Source organism: Eublepharis macularius, chromosome 1, assembly GCF_028583425.1.
Source record: "Eublepharis macularius isolate TG4126 chromosome 1, MPM_Emac_v1.0, whole genome shotgun sequence".
NCBI classification, from domain to species: Eukaryota; Metazoa; Chordata; class Lepidosauria; order Squamata; family Eublepharidae; genus Eublepharis; species Eublepharis macularius.
This window is the reverse complement of record NC_072790.1, coordinates 54,204,857-54,224,884: the sequence shown is the minus strand read 5'-3', so window position 1 is coordinate 54,224,884 and position 20,028 is coordinate 54,204,857. Positions and strand designations below refer to the sequence as shown.

At 43.6% G+C, this 20,028-nt stretch overlaps 1 protein-coding gene across 3 annotated transcripts in view; it reads left to right on the top strand.

Annotated features, from left to right (window-relative positions):
• Positions 1–3,488: 3,488 nt before the first annotated feature.
• Positions 3,489–20,028, top strand: part of COLEC11 (collectin subfamily member 11) — a 36,157-nt gene continuing 19,617 nt past the window's right edge. For 2 of the 3 annotated variants that reach the window (XM_054983720.1, XM_054983703.1), the window contains exons 1-2: positions 4,990–5,126; positions 9,511–9,660. In XM_054983720.1, coding sequence (XP_054839695.1) covers positions 9,531–9,660 — 130 coding nt within the window. In that variant the 5' untranslated portion in view covers positions 4,990–5,126; positions 9,511–9,530. Of the gene's footprint in view, positions 3,542–4,989; positions 5,127–9,510; positions 9,661–20,028 lie in introns of those variants that run through there. The other variant, XM_054983713.1, reaches the window with a different exon arrangement.

The following is a 20,028-nucleotide window of genomic DNA, read 5'->3' as shown; positions in this document are numbered from 1 at the left end:
TTTCCCAGAACTTCAGCCAAAAGAAACTCTTAAGTCCCAGCTGGCTGTTGTGTTTTGAGGCCTCTTCAGCGGGAACTATCAAGAGACATTTTTCCACTAAAACCCTTTTAATGTCATAAAACAGTCTCTCACAGGCAATCTCTCTGCACAGCTGATTGTTTTTGCTATATCCCAGTTATAATATGAGGTCTAATCAGAATTCTGCGGTATCGCTTGCCTGGAATATTCATTGTCCAAAAACAACCATGAGAAGTTTGTAGTGGCATTGTGGGAAGTTATCTGCCCAAGTTTTAATTAGTCTGCTGGGAATGCTGCTGTTCTGGAGATTCCTCAAGTCCATCACATAGTTGTTTGTTGACCCTACCCAACCCTTATAAAACCCTCTAGGCACAAAATCAAGAATCTGCTGGTTGTAATTGGATTTTTGGCCCAAGGCAGGTCTGAATAATTTTATACTGAGATCCTGCTCTTTCACTGGTCAGATCTCAGAAACCTCCAATTATGTTCTCGTGGCTTGAATCCACCTGAAGCTTAAGAGTGATGTGGTGAAATAGGCCAGATTTAAAATGTGTATTTGAAAATCTTGGAAGTCCACAAATATGCCTGATTTTCAACTACGTTTCGTGATGAGTTCAATGAACTGGTTGTAGGGCGGAAAGGGTTCAATTGTTCCTATTCACTGCCAAGTTTCAGAAAAATGGTTGTGCTGAAAGGATTCCAACTCAAGTTGCTGTCCCTCTGTCGTGGAATTCTCAAATCACGGAAGCAATTGTGAACTGCAACTCTTCCACCTTGTATTACATAAGAACTGCCTGCGTAAAGAGGGCTCTCAATTTTCATTAAAATCCCCTTTCCCATCTTAGAAAAACAACTCTTAAACTTTTCCTCTTACATTGGGCTAGAATCCATTGACCAGCTGAGTGCACAGCTTCGCTTCTAGCACAAAACTACACTCAACTGAGCAGAGTGACAGCACCTGCTTGCTCATTTTTTTTCCTTAGAGTTTGAATCTGGCTATAGTTACGCGGGATTCGTTCCCGTTGTTCACGGAAGGGTTGCCAGCTATCAGGTGGGGCCTGGAGTTGTCCCAGAACTGCAGAGATCAGTTCCGCTAGAGGAAATGGCACATGATGGACTCTGGCATCACATCTCTGCTGAAAGCCCTCCCATCCCCAAACACCTCTCTCCAAATCTCCAGAAATTTTTCAAACTGGAGTTGGCAACTTTAATTCATGGACAGAAAAGCCTATACAGCTGGTGCTTCAGTGATTGTAACAGATCTTCAATGGCTGGGCACTGAAACTCGTGCTTTGGTGTGTATCAGGTTATAGGGCAATCAGCATTTTTTCCCTCTCTAGGTCTAATTGCTAATTACAGATTGCGCGAAGCAAGGCGAACTCAATATTTATTTCTCACTCTGTGTTACCCACATCAGCCATCTGTCAACTTTTGACACCAGTTCTGCACATTCCCTGATTCTACAGAACTTCTATAATGGTTCAAGTGCCTTCTGTATGGGCCTGGTCAGCCAGAATGTATGAAGCTGCTTAAACCATTGTCATGAGCTAACAGGGCTTTGGGGGGAAATGGAGGGGATGGTGGATGGAGAGCAAGATGCAGTGAGAGGAAAGGAGGGGACTTTGGTGAGCTCGGCAGTAAATGGATGTGCCTGTCAAGGTACAAGCACATACTCTTCTTAAGTATGTATCTCCAGGCTAGAAGGTACCTCACTTCGCCTTTCTCAAGTTCTTTCAGTAGTCACCAGTACTCAGCCATTTACATTTTAGTCGAGAGGGGCCAACGGAAGCCTTAGGCTCTACATTCTCTACCTCTGGCATATTTTTAACTTGCTCTTCCTTCAAGAATTTCAAGGTGATACATGGTTCTCCCTTCCTAGTTTTATCTTCACAACCCTGTGAGAGAGGTTAGGATGAGAGAGCATGACTGGCCCAAGGTCACCCAATGAGCTTCCGTGGCAGTGTGTGGATAAAAATCCTCTTCTCCCAGGTTCTAGTCCAACACTTCACAAGTATTCATCTCTGCAGGGCTTTTTTTCAGCAGGAACGCAGTGGAACGGAGTTTCGGAACCTCTTGAAAATGGTCACATGGCTGGTGGCCCCGCCCCCTAATCTCCAGACAAAGGGGAGTTTAGATTGCCCTCCGTGCTGCCGAGCGGCACAGAGGGCCATCTAAACTCCCCTCTGTCTGGAGATCAGGGGGCGGGGCCACCAGCCATGTAACCATTTTCTCCGAGGGCAACCTGCTGAGTTCCACCACGTCTTTTCCGAGAAAAAAAGCCCTGCATCTCTGAACCATCACTATAGTGGTTATTTGACTTCACACCATCCAGCAAGCTTCTCCTAACTGTTGACCTCAGTTGCTCTTAATATTGTGTCACTGTACAGTATTATATGCAAATAAGAGCTACTATAATGAACAGCTGTTGTTCAGAGATTCTTTTTCTGAATGGCATTCAACCTTTGATGTAGAGTTTTGTTTTATCGGTTTAAGATAAGGAAAGGTCAAGAGGGGAAGTACTTAAACTGGTTGGCCCAACCCACCAATCTTTGAAGCAAAGTAATGGCTTTTCCCAAAGGGTGGTCAGTAGAGACTACAGTCCAGAGAACTCACGTTAAAGCCTTTTCCTTGCCATCTTACGCATCTAAATTTTTTTTCTTTGCTCTGTGTTTCCATAAACTTAAAAAAAAAAAACATTACACAAGTAATGGTGGGGGAAGAGCTAGGGAGAAAACTCAGGGCCTCACATAAACCTGGTGACATGGAGCTTGGTTATTGGGTGTTTCTGTCTCATTCTGAGGATCGGAAATTATTCCAGCATAGAGATACAAGTGATTTTCCAGCAGAGGGAAGGCTTATTCAGTGGGTTTTGCACAGGAGCTTCCTAATAATTTTTTCCGTCAGTGCGCTGCTAGTTTTTTGACTTTTTAAGTGGTAGCTACGTTACTGTGTTGCATCAAAAATAAACAGAGAGCCTATTCTGTAGATATTTATACCCTGCTTTTCTCCCCAATGTGGGCACAAAGCAACGTACAACATCATTCCCTCGTCCTCCGATTTATTCTCACAAGAAACAGCCCTTTGAGGTAAGCTAGGCTGAGAGAGCAACTGGCCCAAGGTCACCCAAGCGAGCTTCCAAGGTGGAGTGGGAGTTTGAAATTGGTTTCCGAAGATCTTAGGCCGTTTCAACATGTCCTTAAAGGGACGGCCCACTCACTGAACACTGGCAGCTTTCCCTCTTGACTCCAGATGTCTCTGTTTTCCAAACAGTTGCAGGCTGTTTGGCTTCTGGTTTTTGGCTCCTATACTGGACCGCACTTTCCCTGGTCTCTTCCCGCGGGCTGACAGAGTACTTCTTGGGCATGTGAATGGTTAAAGCGTTCTGAGGAATCATCCAATCACAGCCCAGCTCCTCCCCTGAAGCTCTCAGCATGCAATCACACATGTGCAGAGCCAAAAAACATTTGAAAGGGAAGTGGGCGGCAATGACAGAAGTGTCCAACCTCCACTCCCAAGCCTCAAGGTAAGTACTTTTGGGGAGTGTGTGTGGAGGCTCCATTTTTGAAGCAACTCAGCAAAACACATAAAAAGCGGGCAAAGAGTGGGAATGAGTGGCTGTGTGGAAACAGATATAGTTTAACACTTGTAGCATATACTTCTGTTTCTGTGAGAGTTTCTTCATGATTTCTACATCATATAACTAAATATGGAGCTTTCCATGGTTGTCTTCCAAGGAGGTAGCTGCTGGTTTAGTCAGTTGCCGCAAGAACAAATAGTAGCGCATGATGACACTTGTTTTGATCTGGTAATGTGTAGTGTATTATTCTAGTGGTGGAACTGTGCATGTCTAGTATGGCTGTGGCACTCCTCTCCTTTTGCTGATGCATACCTGTGATGGAAGAAACTGAAATTGGAAACTAAGAAGTTTATGGCTGTCTTTTATCAGCCATCTTTGCACAGATTTTGTAAACTTGCAAGGTCAAAATCTTGTCCCAACAGCCAGTGCTAACCCAACTAGTCTTTGCACTAGCCTAGGAGGTGACTATAGATAACTGATCCCCCACTGCTACTGATTGTAGTCCCTGAGAAAAAGGTAGACTAGTTGCTCTGTGCTGCATTTTGTATGTAGCAAAGGTACCTGGGTTTCCTTTTGCTAATATTGAGAATAGGCAGCAATTCAATTGGCATAGAGGAACAGATATTTGTGTATGACTGCCCTCCTGTGCAGTAAGTCTAGGAAACCTGCACAGGGAAAGACTCGAATCTCTTGCCATTAGGGAAATAGTACATTTGCTTTTACCTACCTTTTGAAGGCTATACATAAGCCATTCTATATAGAGAATTAAATGATAGATGAAGAAGTATGGATGATACCATTTCAGACTGTAAACGGAGGGGTAATATTCTTTTACTGCTGTCCCTTGTAAGCAAAATCAGAACAATGCCCTGCACATCATAAAGCAGAGCAACAGGACAACAAGAAACTTTGCCCCCTGCTATACTAACTTTCTACATGATGAGAAATTAGGGTTTTTTTTCTTTTAGATGCAGAAATTACCCTCCACCGATAGTCTATAAAGTGGTAGGGTCCTCAATTCATCCTCATTCTGAGTAATGCTTTGAGTAGTTCTCAAGCTTGAGAACTGTGGCTGTGATGTCTTTTTTGAGTATCCCAGCTCAAAATAAAAGCAAAATAACAGAACCTTTGCTCCAGTGGGATCCTGTTTACATTACTGCATGAGGGCAGGCCTGAAAGGGTTTCTTTTCCTGGGAAGCGGAGTTGTGAACAGAGAGGCATTTTTGCCTTTCCAAAAAAGTGCATGGCCAAAAGAAGCAGCTTACATCATGGGCCTCTGTCGCGTTCCCACACATTTTGCTCCTAATTACCGTCCTGCTGGACAGCTGAGCTGTTTCAAACAGGAAGCTGTTTACAGATAACGCTTGCAACTGTGTTGGGTCTGATTTGGTGAATGTCGAAGAGCAGAAGAAGGTTGCCTTCCAGTTTCCAGAGACTGGGCTTCTGGCAAGAGTAGCAATGAGGTTCATCTGTGCAGTGTCCGTTCAGGCACCGGCTGTACGGCAGTCCCCGTTTCCTCAAGAATCCTAAGGTAGGCCATGCTTCCAGAGTCCAAGAGAAAGTGGTGGACTAGGGTGGGGGGCGGGGTGGGGGGCTAATGCATGCTCCGCAGTGGAGGGAACCCTGAGTGACAGCTGGTGGTTTTTCAAATGGAAACTAAGTCAAGATGCCATTGTGTTCGGAACAGCTGAGGGGCTCATACAGTTGACTGAAGCCTTTGCAATTTAGTTGACGTAATGTGAGCTTAACATGAGTTTTGTCTTAATGCATCACCAAGTACAGGAAAGTCATTTAAAGTAAATTGAAAGCATACATAAACCAGTGAAAGGAATTTAAATGTATTTGTTCTTTCTGTTGGTGGTCGTGTTTTTCTGGCTTTGGTTTTTAATTTTAAAATAGCAGGGACGTCTCTGTGCTTTTATAGATGGCCATGTAAAGTATTTTACTGGACGGTCCAGGGAAAGTAAAGTGAGCACGGAGTGGGGAAAAAAAACCAAAACTGGATGCTGTTCTTCATAACAAAAATGAGAAATGTACTTTCCCCCAACTCATAGAACTTATTTTGGTTGTAGGAATGTGGGCTCTATTCCTCACGCTGCTAATCCACATAGCATGTTTGGACTGCACAAAATAGTTAAGGAATATGGAATAGTCTTGGTTTAGGTAATCCTTTGTCTTACTCTTTGCCTGTCAAATGGTTCTAACTGGCTAGAATCTTGAAGAGTTAAGTATCAGTGAGACAAGTTTAAAGGAGCCAGACTGGAAAGAAGGAGAGAGGGAAGCCTCATAGGGCAGTCTGCAGAGTAGGTTTATTTACTTCCTTTAGCATATGCCTTTCTCCCTGACACTGGGGCAGACTGCACACTCTTAAACAATGCACTGAACAGTGTCCTATGTACAACAAATAATGCTGTTAAGTGGGATGACAGAAATTAGAGTGCACTAAAAACTGTATAATATTTACAACAATGCCTCAAAACTAGTGAAGCAGTGCAACAGTAAAATACACAAAGAGCAAAGTAATGAACTCTGTTCTATACTTTCTGTGGAATGATAGTCTTCCAGACAACCTTGGGCAGGCCATTCTACAAAATGGGAATCACAACAGAGTATGCTCAGGTACAGGTGGCTGCTTATCTGACCCAGTTGCAGGGGGCACCTTAAAAAGGCGCCCCTCCCCATGGCTGATGACTTCCTAGGAGGAAAGCATCATTGAGAGATACCAATGCTCACAGCTACCTGGATGTACCTCTTCTAACTTGGCTGAGGATTTCTTTCCAATGATTGGCTGCTGGTTGTGACTATCTCATCGTTAGGGAATAGTATTCTGCATGTGTTCTCGCCTGCTTCTCCTAATACTGCAATGCACCTTCCATTATTTGCTGTTTCTTCTACTACATTCCTCCCCCCACCCCCGGCCTTGTCCTCCAAGGAGCTCAGGGGGGTGTTCATCATTCTCTTTCATTCTTTCCTTACAACAACCCTGCTTGGTAGGTTATGTGAAAGAGTTCAACCAGCTTATAGTCACCCAGAAAGCTTCAGGATTTGAATCTGGGTTTCTTAGATCCTAACTAGAATACCACACTGGCTGGCTGAGCCCTGTAATAAACTGATACTCAATGCTCCTTCCTCACCTGACAGCATCTGAAAGGTAGTGGAGCAAGATGCGTGTGAATGAGAAGGCTTGCCCCACTTGACGCTTCCTCTCTTGCTTTATTTTGGTAGCTGCCACCACTCATGCTCTGTCCTTTCTTTTTCTATCCATGGCTTGAGGCACAGATAGAGGTAAAATGTGTGTGCGTGAATTGGTACATACCCCATCCTCCTTGGCCAGCTTATTGTAGCCTACTCAGGAGTTTCTTGTCAATGTGGGGCCAAGGAGCCAGGAACTTTTGAACACAGTCTGAGAAAGAAAAAGATCTTACTGAAATAGAATCTTAATTCACTAGCACACAGCACTGGGAACACTATATCAAAACACTACAGGGTGCTACAGAACTAAGAAAAGACATAAAACACGAAACTAAGTTGTATAGTCACTTGGCATTACCTTCCATGAAATAGATGCAAGGCCACTGGAACTTTGAAAACAGAGGCTGGCCAAGGTACACTTCACTCCATTTCTCCTGCATTCCCTGGTTCTTGGTTTGTGAACTGTATCCAGACCTTTTAACCCTTCCTATCCCAGTTTGGAGGGTTTCACTTTGACCCATCCTGAAACTGGGTTTGAGTCTTCATGTGTGCTGCCTTGCACCTTTTCTCCAGTTGTATTCAGGCACACAACCCCAAAGATTTTATGGCCTAACTCAGGATATCAAAATAGCTGTCTTGCCTTTTCCTGGTAAGTGGGCAAATGGTCTTCTCCATCCTGGCTATTGGTCTCCACAAAGGAAAACCCATCTCCTCTCAGCTTGAAATCTGAGGAGTTTATTGCTTCGTTCCCAAGAAAAGAATGTTTCCTCTGAGATCAGGGCTACAAGTGACGCCTGACACAGGCTGGACACTTGTCAGCTTCCCTCACGTTTTGATGGGAAATGTAGGCATCCTGGTCTTGCAGCTGTAATGGAGAGCCAAGCTGTAAAATTAGGACGCCTACATTTCCCATCAAAATTTGAGGTAAGCTGACAAGTGTCCAACTTGTGTAAGGCGTCACTTGTAGCTTGGCTCCCAGTGAGAATCAAGGTATCCTGTTTTCCTGTCACCACAAGCCCTAACAAGTGAGACTTTCTGGAGCTGAACTCTTAGGAGCTGTGTTCTGGGGAATGTTATTTGATTTTGAAAAAGAGGAAAAAACAACACCAGAAAAGGCTAAAAATAAAGGAAGGAAATGGGGGAAATATGAAAAAGAGGTCTTTTAGTTCATTTAGTTAGTTTAGTAACAAAGAACGACAGAAACCACTAAGGAGAAATCAAAGTCAAGTGGACCAGGAAAAGATGATCTACGGAATTTACTTGGGAAACAATGTGAGGAAATTAGGATGCTGGAAACAGAGAGGGACAGAGGGTGGACTGGGATGTTAAAAGGGCACTGAAGCGAGCTAAGCTGAGTGGCCCTGGCAGTGCTGCTACCATCACAGTGGCCACTTAGCAAAGCTTGCCTCTGGCCACCAGTGGCTCTGGAGGGCAGCAGCCCACCAGAAACTATCAATAAGGTAAGAGGCTGATCCATCTCTAGTACAATAGAAGTACTGAGAACTGAAAAGATGAAGTAAAGGTCAAGAATGGTGGTGGGAAGCAGAGAGAAGGGTAAATTTCGAAGAATGTATTTTGCAGACATTGAGACCTGTTTGTTTTCAGATTATTCCAAGGAGGTAGCTGTGCTATTCTTTTATGGCAAAATAAAACAGAAGTCCCATGACACCTTAAAGACTAACAGCATTTATTCCAGCATCGGCACTCATGAGTCAGAGCATCAGAAGAAACGGGCTCTCAAAAGCTCATGCTGGAATAAATGGTGACATTAAAGTTGCTGCTGGATTTCTGTTTTGTTTTCTCTTCAAATGATGAAAGCTAATATTGGAAATCCCCATTTTCACTCTTCACAAAAAGAAAATGGGCTTACTTAGTGTAGAGACAGAAATAATAGAGGAAAGAGAATTTTCCTTGTTCAAATCCATGTTTTTGAACTGAAGAAGGAGTAGGAAAGATGCCTAAAACCAAAACCATCCATTGCGTAAACACTTTCTAGGCAATGCCCAAGCCATGAGTTTGTCTTTTTGAGCGGAGCTATTTTCAAGTCTCAGCCACCCGGGGAACCCTTTCGTTGTTTTCCTAGTTAAGTGGAGGTGCTATCAGTGGCCAGGCATTGTTGGGAAATGTTGAAATGACCCAGAGAGCATAGATGGAGCTTGACCACATGATTCCATGGGGAAAGCCTCCAGGATATGTTCAAGTTCGAAAAACAAAAATGAGCTTTACGAAGCAAATCTGTCCTTTTAGTGGTAATAGGTGGGCTTAGAACAATATACTTTTTCCTTACAAAGCTGCACTCTGAAGCTGGGGTAGCTTTCCTTCAAAACCTACCAAATGATAGGTTGGATAATCCAATGGGAAAGATGCGGGGGGGGGGCAGGGGTGTGATTTTTACCTGTCCTCTCCCAGCCACAGCAGCCCTCCAATTCCCCACTAAGGCAGCATTTCAGGCTGCAGTGGGATGGGGAGACAGGAGGCTGCGCTTCTGTTCATAGACTGTAGGTGAAATGCAACCCAATGACAACATCCCATAGAAGCTCTACTCTGAATTCTTTCTGAACATATCGTGTGTGTACGTGTGTGCATACACATGCTTTCTATTTCTCTGTCTCTGCAAGGTAGACAGCACATGGCTTAATTCAATTTTAAGGAAACTTCAGCTCTTTGAACCTGTTGGATGTCTTTAGAATTCCTATTAACTGCTTGTTCCTTCTTTTCTTTAGGAGTGAGGGACAAGCTCATTATGAAGAGTGATCTGGTTTTCTTTGTCTCTGTAATTAGCCTTGCCTTCCTGTCCCTGCCAAGATCTGGATATGCTCAGCATATTGCAGAAGAGTCCTGCTCTGTTCAGATTCTCGTTCCAGGCCTCAAAGGTAATGGATGTGTCTTTCCCTCCCTGTCCCTACATAAGCCCCTCCCCTTCAAGTGCTCTCTCATTTGCTGGGATGGCTCAAACAATTGCTAGTCATCTTACCACGACTCAGGTATAAATCTCGTTTTTTAAAAAATGGTGTATTACAAAAAGACAAGTGTCCAGGGTTATGGTGGTAAAAAAGCCACTGAAAATATAGGCAGGCCTATGGAGGGTTTCAAACGATGGCAACGCTTCTCTTCCCAGAATTCACAATTCCCTTCTCCTGCTGACTCCCTGTTCTATCCTGCATTACCAGCTCCAAAACAGTCATCATGACATCATGTCTTCCCTGTTGTGTTTTCTTCACACTTTCTTTTTTTTAAAACAGACCATTTGTCTCCATATTCCAGGAAGAAGTAAGAATTTTAATCCACCTAGTGTATCTATATTCTACCCTTTTCCAGGGTGATATAACAACAACAACAACAATAACATTTGATTTGTATACCACCCTTCAGGACAACTTCATGTCCACTCAGAGCAGTTTACAAAGTATGTTATTATTGGTTGTTGTGGATTTTCCAGGCTGTATGGCCATGGTCTTGGCATTGTAGTTCCTGACGTTTCGCCAGCAGCTGTGACTGGCATCTTCACAGGTGTAGCACCGAAAGACAGGGATCTCTCAGTGTCAAACTGTGGAGGAGATGTTTGCAGGTGATTTATATCACTCAGAAAGGTGGGTTGGGTTGTGTCATCCTGTAAGGGTTTCCCAGGGGGTGGAATGCTAATGGAGTGCTAATGCTTCACTGTATCCTGAGGAGGTTCTTTTGCATATGGATTGGTGCTTGATATGCTAATCTTCTCTGCAGGGCTATTGTGGGTTGTAGAGTCTTTTGTTAGCCTGGTGTTTTTCAGAACTGGAAACCATGCTCTATTCATTCTTAAAGTCTCTTCTTTCCTGTTGAAGTTTTGCTTATGCTTGTGAATTTCAATGGCTTCCCTGTGCAATCTGTTATCATTATCCTCACAACAATCACCTCGTGAGGTGGGTGGGGCTGAGAGAGCTCCTAGAAGCTGTGACTAGCCCAAGGTCACCCAGCTGGCTTCAAGCAGAGGAGTGGGGAATCAAATCCGGTTCTCCAGATTAGAGTTCTGCACTTTTAACCACTACACCAAACTACATACCAGTAGTTCTTCTTTCCCTGTTTCATCCACAATGTCTCTGCGAGTTAGGCTAGGCTGGGAGTCTGTGACTGGCCCTAAGGTCACCCAGTAAATGTCCATAGCTGGTTGGGGATTTGAACTTGGACTCTCCCAGATCCTGGTCTTTCCACTAATTGCTGGTTCGCTGATGGGGATGGAGGATCCCCAACTCCCACCTTCCACCCCCTGCCACCACTCACCTGGCTGGTGGGGGGAAAAGGTGGGCCTTCTGGGTCATGCTCCAGGCACGGTATCCAGACATTAATCCCAGGAGTGACATCACTGAGCAGGTCCTGGGAGTGCTCCCATGCTTTGTGCTGGGTCAATTTGGGGCCCAAATGCCCCAGTGCTTCGAGAATCAGCCTGGCACAAAGCACAGGAGCTCTCCCTGGGCCTGTGCAATGATGTCACTCCCAGAAGTGATGTCATAGAATCGCCATTGAGAGCGTGCGCGTAGATCTTCTCATGTTGATTGCTGGGTCCCCCGCTCCTTCCGGGAAGGTAAGGGGACCTGGCAACCCAAACACCAGCTGTTAATCAGTCTCCTTGATTTTAACAGCCAGCGGTTTCACCTAAAACTGCAAGAGGGGTCCTTTTATTAACACCTGCTAATTCATTCTGCTATAAGTCACTTTGGAAACTTTCTTTTTAAATGAAAAACAGCTCATAAACAAGTTAATGAAATATTGGCCCAACTTTTCGTAGTATCTCAGTCCTTCCTAAGTTAAATGTTCTGAAAAGCCTTCCAAGAGTTTCAACAGGAAAATCAGCATCTGAAAATGTCTAATTTGGGTAATTTACACTCTCTGGAATCTGGGTTGGGTTTCCTGGTTTGTAGAATTTGAGTGGGGGCTTTTCATGGAGACCCTCTTCCTCTTATTTATTTCTGCAGGCTTGTTGCCTGTACTGGAATTCTAAATATTGGTATTAGTCTGCCGTGTGACTGCGTTGCTAGATTTGTTGCTCTGAATGTTGAGAAATGTCTTTTTCGGCCTCCATTACATCTTTAAGAGGTCGTTTTGATCACTTGTTCAGGCTTCTCTTTCCCCCCTCTGTTTGAACTAAGGTTGCCAAGCAAGCCGAAAAAGAACCTCTTGTCTGCTCCTGTGCCTTGAATGCCAAGTCCGCGTGCTTATCAAACGTCTGTTAAAGGCATAGCTGTTAGTGGAAAAGCTGACTACTCATAGGATGAAGTCAGGCAAAACTACTTATATCTACTTCTCACTGAATATGAATGGAGGAGGGCTTTACTTGACCCGGTTGGATAGTTGCTAGGGTTGGGTCTAGCACCCTATGTACGATTTGCCTTTTTTTTTCTTGTGACACTGTCTTATATGAGATTAATCATATATGAATGAATATGATGTCTCTGGTCTTCTTGAGGTCACTGACCTTTTTCAAAAGCAAGAGACTTTTGGGATAGGAATTGCAGCAATTTCTGCGCCAAATATCCTTCTTTGAATATGGATTATGGATGGGATGGCTTTGCTACTACAAAGAGTAATTGTACCTTAGTTATGATACAATGTTTGTTAAATCATCATGCTTGGGGGTTCCAGTAAATGCAGGTGATTGTTTAATGTATTAATGCTTCACTCTCAAACTATTGGGGAGGTTCCCCCCCTCCCCCTTGGCTTTGATCTCTGGGTTTTGGAACAATCGGATTTTAGATGCAAGGAAGAGCCCACCTCTATCACTCTTTAAGGGCTGTATTTTTAAAAACATTTTGGCAGACGTTTGGTTGATTTAGGGTATAAGCTTTCCAACGTTAAAGTTCCCTTCTTCAGATACAAGCAGGAGTGGAAATCCCTGAGCCTTTATATCCTAGTGAGGAGGTGGAAGGCGTCAGGATGTAAAGGTACAATATTACAATGACTGTACAATGACTGCATCTGCTTATACCCTGAATATCCAGTTGGTCTCCAAGGTGACACTGGACTCACATCCCACTGTTCTACTGCAGACCCACATGTCTACCTACCTGAAATTATATTCTTGGTTGATTTTGTAATTTATAATTATGGCTTGCTGTTTTCTGTTACGATTGGATCTTATTGTGTTGTCTTTGAGTACTGTACACTGTTCTGAATGTTAGAAAAGTGACATTTTATACGAATAAGCTCCATCACCTTGTCTTTGTACAGAATGCATATCTCATAAAATAGGTTTTATGATATGCTGGCAAACACTCGTGTCATAATAAAGCTGCTTGTCTTTAAAATGACACTGCAGAACTTTTTTGGTATGCTGCAGTGGAAACCCTGAACTGGTGTCTGGATTCAGTAAAGAGCCTGGATACAAACAAACCCTGAGAGCGATCTGACACAAAGCTGGAGTGAATGGGACTCCAGATGCATAATCTGGCCCCCAAAAGGCACCAGTGAGGGCCCCAGTTAGTCTAGGGGCAGGGCAATGAGGAAAGAGGCCTTTTAGTCCCCCCACATCTTTCCATGAATCATTGTAGTTTACATATGAATATATGAAATTACCGTATCTGTTCACAAGTTACAGTGGGTGCATGTACAATTTGTGTACACTTGATTTTTCTTTATAAATGTGCTGAGTAGTTCTCATGTTACATTCAACCAAGGCTTTTTTTTCTGGGAAAAGCGGTGGTGGAACTCAGTGGGTTGCCCTGGGAGAAAAGGGTCACATGGCTGGTGGCCCCGCCCCCTGATCTCCAGACAGAGGGGAGTTTAGATGGCCCTCCGCGCCACTGGAGCGGTGCGGAGGGCAAGCTAAACTCCCCTCTGTCTGGAGATCAGGGGGCGGGGCCACCAGCCGTGTGACCATTTTCAAGAGGTTCCGGAACTCCGTTCCACCGTGTTCCTGCTGAAAAAAAGCCCTGCATTCAACACAAATACAGCTGAATGTGTGGTTTAAACCCCATATTTATCCAGGTACTGGTTCCCAGTTCAATTTGTAAAGTGAAAACATGTTGGCTCTTTCGTACAAAGAGATATACACATATACATGCAGGAAGAAACTTCCATTGTTGGAGGAAGACTTGGTGGAAGGGAGTCATAGTATCCATTGTATTTCACCTGGCAGCCAAATGCTTGCTGCAAAGTTTTAATGGGATATCGATACCCCCAGTCGGTCTTCCTGAGAATCAGTAGAAAGGAACCTCTTAATCTCACCCTCCCCAAAAGCTGTTTAATGGCACTGAGAAGGTACAGCTGCCGTGGTGAAGTTTTGTTTTTCTTTGCCATCACCGCTACAGAATAAGCTTTCAACTGAGCTGTAAACTGTTCAGTCGCATTCCTCCTGAATCGTTTTCCATTTGCATTGTAATCATTCCTTTTGCATCGTTTCCCCACGGTCTCTGGCATATCAGAAAGCACATTTAGCATTACTTAAGGGAGGAGAAGATACCTAGGAACATTTATGTTCTGGAGACTCACCAGGGTGTCAACACAATCATCAACCATGTTAGAAAAAAATCTGAGACATCAGGAAACCATCTAGTCTCTGAAGGCAGATCAGTCTAACTCTGCGTCCCCCAACCATCATTCTGCAGGACATCATCAGGGGTTCCACGAGAAATCATGGAATAAATAAATACATTTTTGAAATACCATCAATAATTCTAAATGTCCCTCAATATTGTTAATGTTCCCTCAGTTGTTAATGTTATGTAAGATGACTCAAATATATATAGTAGTTCTTTACAATTTTTTTGTACAAAATTTAGCAGTAATTGAATTACATTCCCTGCCATCAACTTTTCCTGGCCTGCACACATTTTCCTAGGCAGAGGTTTCCTCAGTATTTGAAAAATTAATTTAGGGGCTATTCCATGGAAAAAAATGTTTTGAAACGTTGGCCTAAGTGCAGAGCTATACTTGTTGAGTCCAAGACTTAATGTCAACCTAAACCTCCCTAGATAATCATCAGATTATGACAAGGGCACTGTTGATATCTTTCCCCATACCCAGGTTAGCATTACCCGGCTTGGAATAAAACATCAAATCCATCATGTGACCGGCTGAATGATCTCCTAACCATGCACCGTATGGTATCTGTGAAGTCTTCCTAACTAAATCCCCAAGATTTAACAGCCTGGGGGAAGCATGGTGTCGTGTTTAGAGTGTCAGACTAGGATTTGAGAGAACCAGGTTTGAACCCCCAATCTGCCATGAATCTTGTTGGGTGACTTTGGGCCAGTCAAGCACGCTCAGCCAAACCTACCTCATAGGGTAGTTTTGAGGATAAAATGGAGAGGAGAAGGATGTAAGGTGCTTTGAGTCCCCGCTGAGGACAAAAGCAGGGTGTAGATGAAGTAAATAAATAAATATCAGACTACCTTTGTCAACTCAGATCAGGAGACAGGCACTGATACCATCAAAATCACTAATCTATCCTCATCTCCTAACATCAGGTGGTATGATCTGTTGGTGGTACTTTGGATGCCAGTCCAAAGAGGCAGTGATATTTCTTACACTATCAGCTTACCTGTGGATGAAATCTTCCAAGGGTAATATGTGAACGTGGTAGACTAGTAAAGGGGTATTGTGGTACTTAGATGGGAAAATAAAGAGCAGAAGTCAATTGACCCTTTTTTATAACTAGACTTAATACAGTGCATACTTATGGAAAGAAATTGGCTATTGGTCGGAGCACCAAGTAGACAGATAGGGGCATTAATCTTACTCTGATGCCTTTTTTGACCTTGTGGAGCAATTTAATTTCTTTAACTTAGTTTCCCCAAATTGAAACATTACAATCTAGGTAAAATACACAGCCTTGTACAGTCTGAGCAGGAAGGAAGATTATATTTTGGGTAGGGAGGAAATCTTCCTATAGAATACGCCGTATGATTGCTAAGAATGATGGTTATTACCACATTCAAGCCATCTTGTTTAATGAGTTCAACAATCTCATTTTTATCAAGTAATCAGGAACACAGAGTTATAAAACAAAAAAGATGGAAGCCCGAAGGAGGGAGGAATCCCAAATCTGTTCATGTTTCTGCATATCCTACCTAATTAGAAGCTATAATCATAATGGTGAGGGAGATTGATGAGCAAATTCAGTGAAGCACAAAATGGCCTGTGAAGGCCGAAGCTAATGTAAAATCTCTAAAAAGCCATCAGTGCCTGATATAAAGTGTCAGGGAGGTAGCCAGCTAGCTTAGAGAAGAGCTAATGAGATTTTGGAGCCTTTCATCTGTTGGCTGGAATCCAGCTCATGCCCTTAATTTCTGTTCAGACTTGAGTCTTAGTACTTTAGAGCAATCATATTTCTTCTTCTGAGAACTGTCAGTGAGGAGCTTTTGACCAAAGCATAGCAAAATTACCAAAGGAGCCATCTCACACTTCAGGACCATGTGTGACAGAGGCTATGTTCATTGCCTTTGCTGAGGGTGCATCGTAATCCCTTTCTATTAAAGTATGCTTTATATATAGTAGTGTATTCCCTATAAACTCCCTTACAGAAGGGTTGTATTCAAATTAACGAAGGCATTTGAGGGTATCTCCAAAGTTCTCCACTGCTCTACTCTGTATTGAGCTGAGGTATTATTTGTCTTTTTTGTTTATGATCGATCATGGTTATGATGAGGACATCTGAATATCTTATAAGGGTTTTTAAAAAAATCAAATCAAAACCATGGGTAAATGTAAACACTCTTTCTAGTTTTGCTAATCACGGTATTGTTGTGTGATGGGTCTGAATGTTTGTGCTGTGGGTCATGTGATTTAGCAATGTTGTTGACCTCCAAGGAGGTAAGTTTGGGGGGCAGGGGTGGAACAGCTTGTTATCTGAAACTGAATATTCTATAAACCCCTCGCTGGTCTTCCACCCTTCCAAAAGTTCACCACACTTTGATAGGACCCTTGCTGTACGCTTCCATTCTCTCTTAATTGATGAGTGTGGTTTTTTTCTGCTATGAGCTGTAACTTGTCACAACAAATCTGTTTGTAATGAAATGGTAATAAGGTCCACTAGTATTTATATGCAACATGTGATTCTTCTTCATGTTAAATATGGACACGCCCTCAATGATTTATAACGCTCCAAAGTAGCTTTGAGGGCAAGTGTTCTCAACTGTAGTATAACAGCACAGTTGGGGACCAGTTAATTGCAAATGAGTTCAGTAGGGGAGCACTTTCATTTTCCTTAGTGTCTATCACAACATTTGTTTAGGTTACCTCAGCTTTTGAATTCCACATTCCATTTAAAAATCGAAGAGGGGAAAAAAGCAATGTAGTCAATATTCAACTAGCTTGATGTAACACATGTGTGCAACTGGATAGTTATTCATATTGCAGGAGTAGGCTCCATTTACCTGCCTGGTGTGAGGAATTACCAGTCCCCAGCACCAATTTCTCACCCCCGAGGAACTGAGGAGTTGGAGAAAAAAATGGCCTTGACTCTAGGAATTTCCTGAAGTCTCTGTGGCCTGAAATGTTACCCAGAAGTACACATCCTCCCCAAACATTGCCCTCCCCAGACTTCCCCTGTCACCTCCTGTCATTTGCCAAGGCAATACTGGGAGCCCTAACTGGGACTCAGAACCTACCTGCTGTGTTTTTCTCATCTGTGTTTTTCTCCTCCTCTCCCCTCTGCTCTCTTCTAGGGATTCATTCTCCCAGTGGAAGCAGTAGGGTTGCCAGCCTCCAGGTGGCAGCTGGAGATCACCTGGATAACAACTCATCTCCAGGCGAAAGAGATGAGTTCCCCTGGAAAAAAATGGCTGCTTTAGAGGAAGAACTCTATGCCAGTATACCCTGATGAGGTCACTCCCCTCTCCAAACCCCACCCTCCCCAGGTTTCACCCCTCAAATCTCCAGGAAATACCCAACCTGGGCTGAATCCACACTCACCTATTTTCCGTTTTTCAAATGCAAAGATTGCGTTGGCTCCTATCCCGCAATTTTCAATCCACCGTTTACATCCATGGCCAAATTGTGTATGCCTTGCGCAACCCAGTGTTCACATGTTTGGAGGAAATCGCGCCATAGTGGGCGGGGCTTAGCTCGCCCACACCAACCTCCTTTTTTTGTTTTTTTTAAAGATTTCTGCTATATTGAAATTGCTATGTTTTGAAACGATAGCAAATAGAAATTTCACATGCCAATTTTTCTTTGTGTTCATTGGTTCCTATCTCTGGCAGGCAATTTAAAAATGATCTAAAAAGGAAGCACTCAAGTAAGATCACTTTGTTGGAGGAAGTGGCTGCTAAGAATCAGGATTTACCCAAGTTAAAACATCATTTTTCTGATATTTCGATATTCCCTTAGTTCCAAACCAAAAAAAAAAAAAAAGACATTGAAGCAGCCATGGAGTCCTAGGCGTTTGTGATGCCGATAAGTGTTCCCTCGCATTCAGTACGGATTTCCTTTTTTGTACAGCGGAACTGAAGTGGGGGTGGTCAGAGGGGGCGGGTGTTTGAAAACCACTTCTAAGCATTCACATCCACCGTGAAAATTGCGGAAAAGAACCGAAAACAAGCGTTGAAACCACAGCGAAGGAAACACGTAAGACTTGCAGGATTGAGTTGAGGGAGTGTGAACAGCACTGAGAATTGCGCTGAACAAGTGGGAAAATGGTGGGAAAACATAAGAAGTGTGGATTCAGCCCTGGAGTTGGCAACCCTAGGAAGCAGGGGATCCTTCGCTCCCAGCCTCTGCCCCCCTGCCACCTCTCACCTGGCCGACGGAGGGAAAAGGCATGGAAAATGGGCCCAGGGGCCCTTCAGTGTGCTCCTCTGCACTCCAGAGCACTTCCTTGTTGTACTGGGAATGATGTCATTCCTGAAGCAACAAGGAAGTGAAGGCCTCTACATGGGGCTGATTTGATAAAAATCGCCCCCCTTCACTTTCTTGTTGCGCCAGGAATGACTTCTGGCATGACAAGGAAGTGCTCCAGAGATCATGGGAGCACAGTGTGGGACTCCTGGGCCCACTCCTTTCACGTTTTCCTCCCACCGTCCAGGTGAGTGTAGTAGAGTTTCAGATTAGAATCTGGGAGACGCAGGTTTGAATCCTCACTGTACTATGGAGTCTCACTGGGTAGCTTTGGGACAGTCACACACTCTCAGCCTAACCTACCTCACAGGGTTGTTATGAGGATAAAATAGAGGAGATTGAAATGATGTAAGCTACTTTGGGTCTTCATTCTGGAGAAAAGCCAGATATAAATGAAGTAAATAATAAATATAGCTGAAGATGAGAAGAGTAGATAAAAGGTTGGCGGGTAGGTGGAAGGGAAAAGTGAGGATATGGGAGCTACCAGAAAGAGAGAAGAAGAAATAGTGTGGGGATAGGATTCAGGGGAAAGTGAGGTCCCCCCCCCACAAGTCCTTGCATGTTCCCCTCTGCGTAATGGGGACAGGCTCAGCTGGCACTGTGCAATTGACTTATAGCTTTCCCAGGTAGAGAGGCTGCTACATTGGGGGACGGTGGGAAAGATAAAGATAGGTTAACTGGTAGGTGGGGAAAAGAAAAGGAAGCAGGAAAAGGGGGAAGATTATGGGGGCTTTCAGGGAAGGAATAGAGGAAATAGTAGGGGAGGAAAAAATGAAATGCCCTCCAAAAATCCCTGTGGGTCTCCCACTTGTCAATATATTAAATTCTCAACATGTCCCCATCTATAGATACTTAAATCCAGAGATTGGGGCCACAGGTTTGCAGAAAAATCTAAAAAAAAAGTATGCAATAGAAGCAGCATATGTAGCTTTAAGAAACAAATGCTTTCTCAGTGGCCAATGGCTTTTGCTAGACAGCCACAACAGTTTTGCCAGCCTTCAAGCTTTCCTTTCTGTCAGTAAAAGGTGGGGGAAAGCGCTGTTTCCACGGCTATTTTGATTTTGAGGGAGGACTCACTTGTCACTTCCCATAATTCAATGAATTGAGAACCTTGCAACTTTAGCAGCATTTGAATGTGCGGCACAGAGACTTTAATGCATGGCATAGAACTTTAATAGAAGCTTATGCGAAGACCTGCCTTCATTGTTGATGTACTTTTGTTGTTGTTTATTTGTTCTGTATAATAATAAAAACTTTTAAGGACATTTTAAAAAGCAGCAACCCCACAAAAGCCAATGTACTTTAGTGGTTAGAGTTGTGGACTAGGATCTCAGAGGCTCAGGTTCAAATCCCCACTCTGCCATGGAAGCTTGATGGGTGATTTTGGGCCAGTCACACACTCCCAGCCTAACCTGTCTCACAGGGTTTGTTGG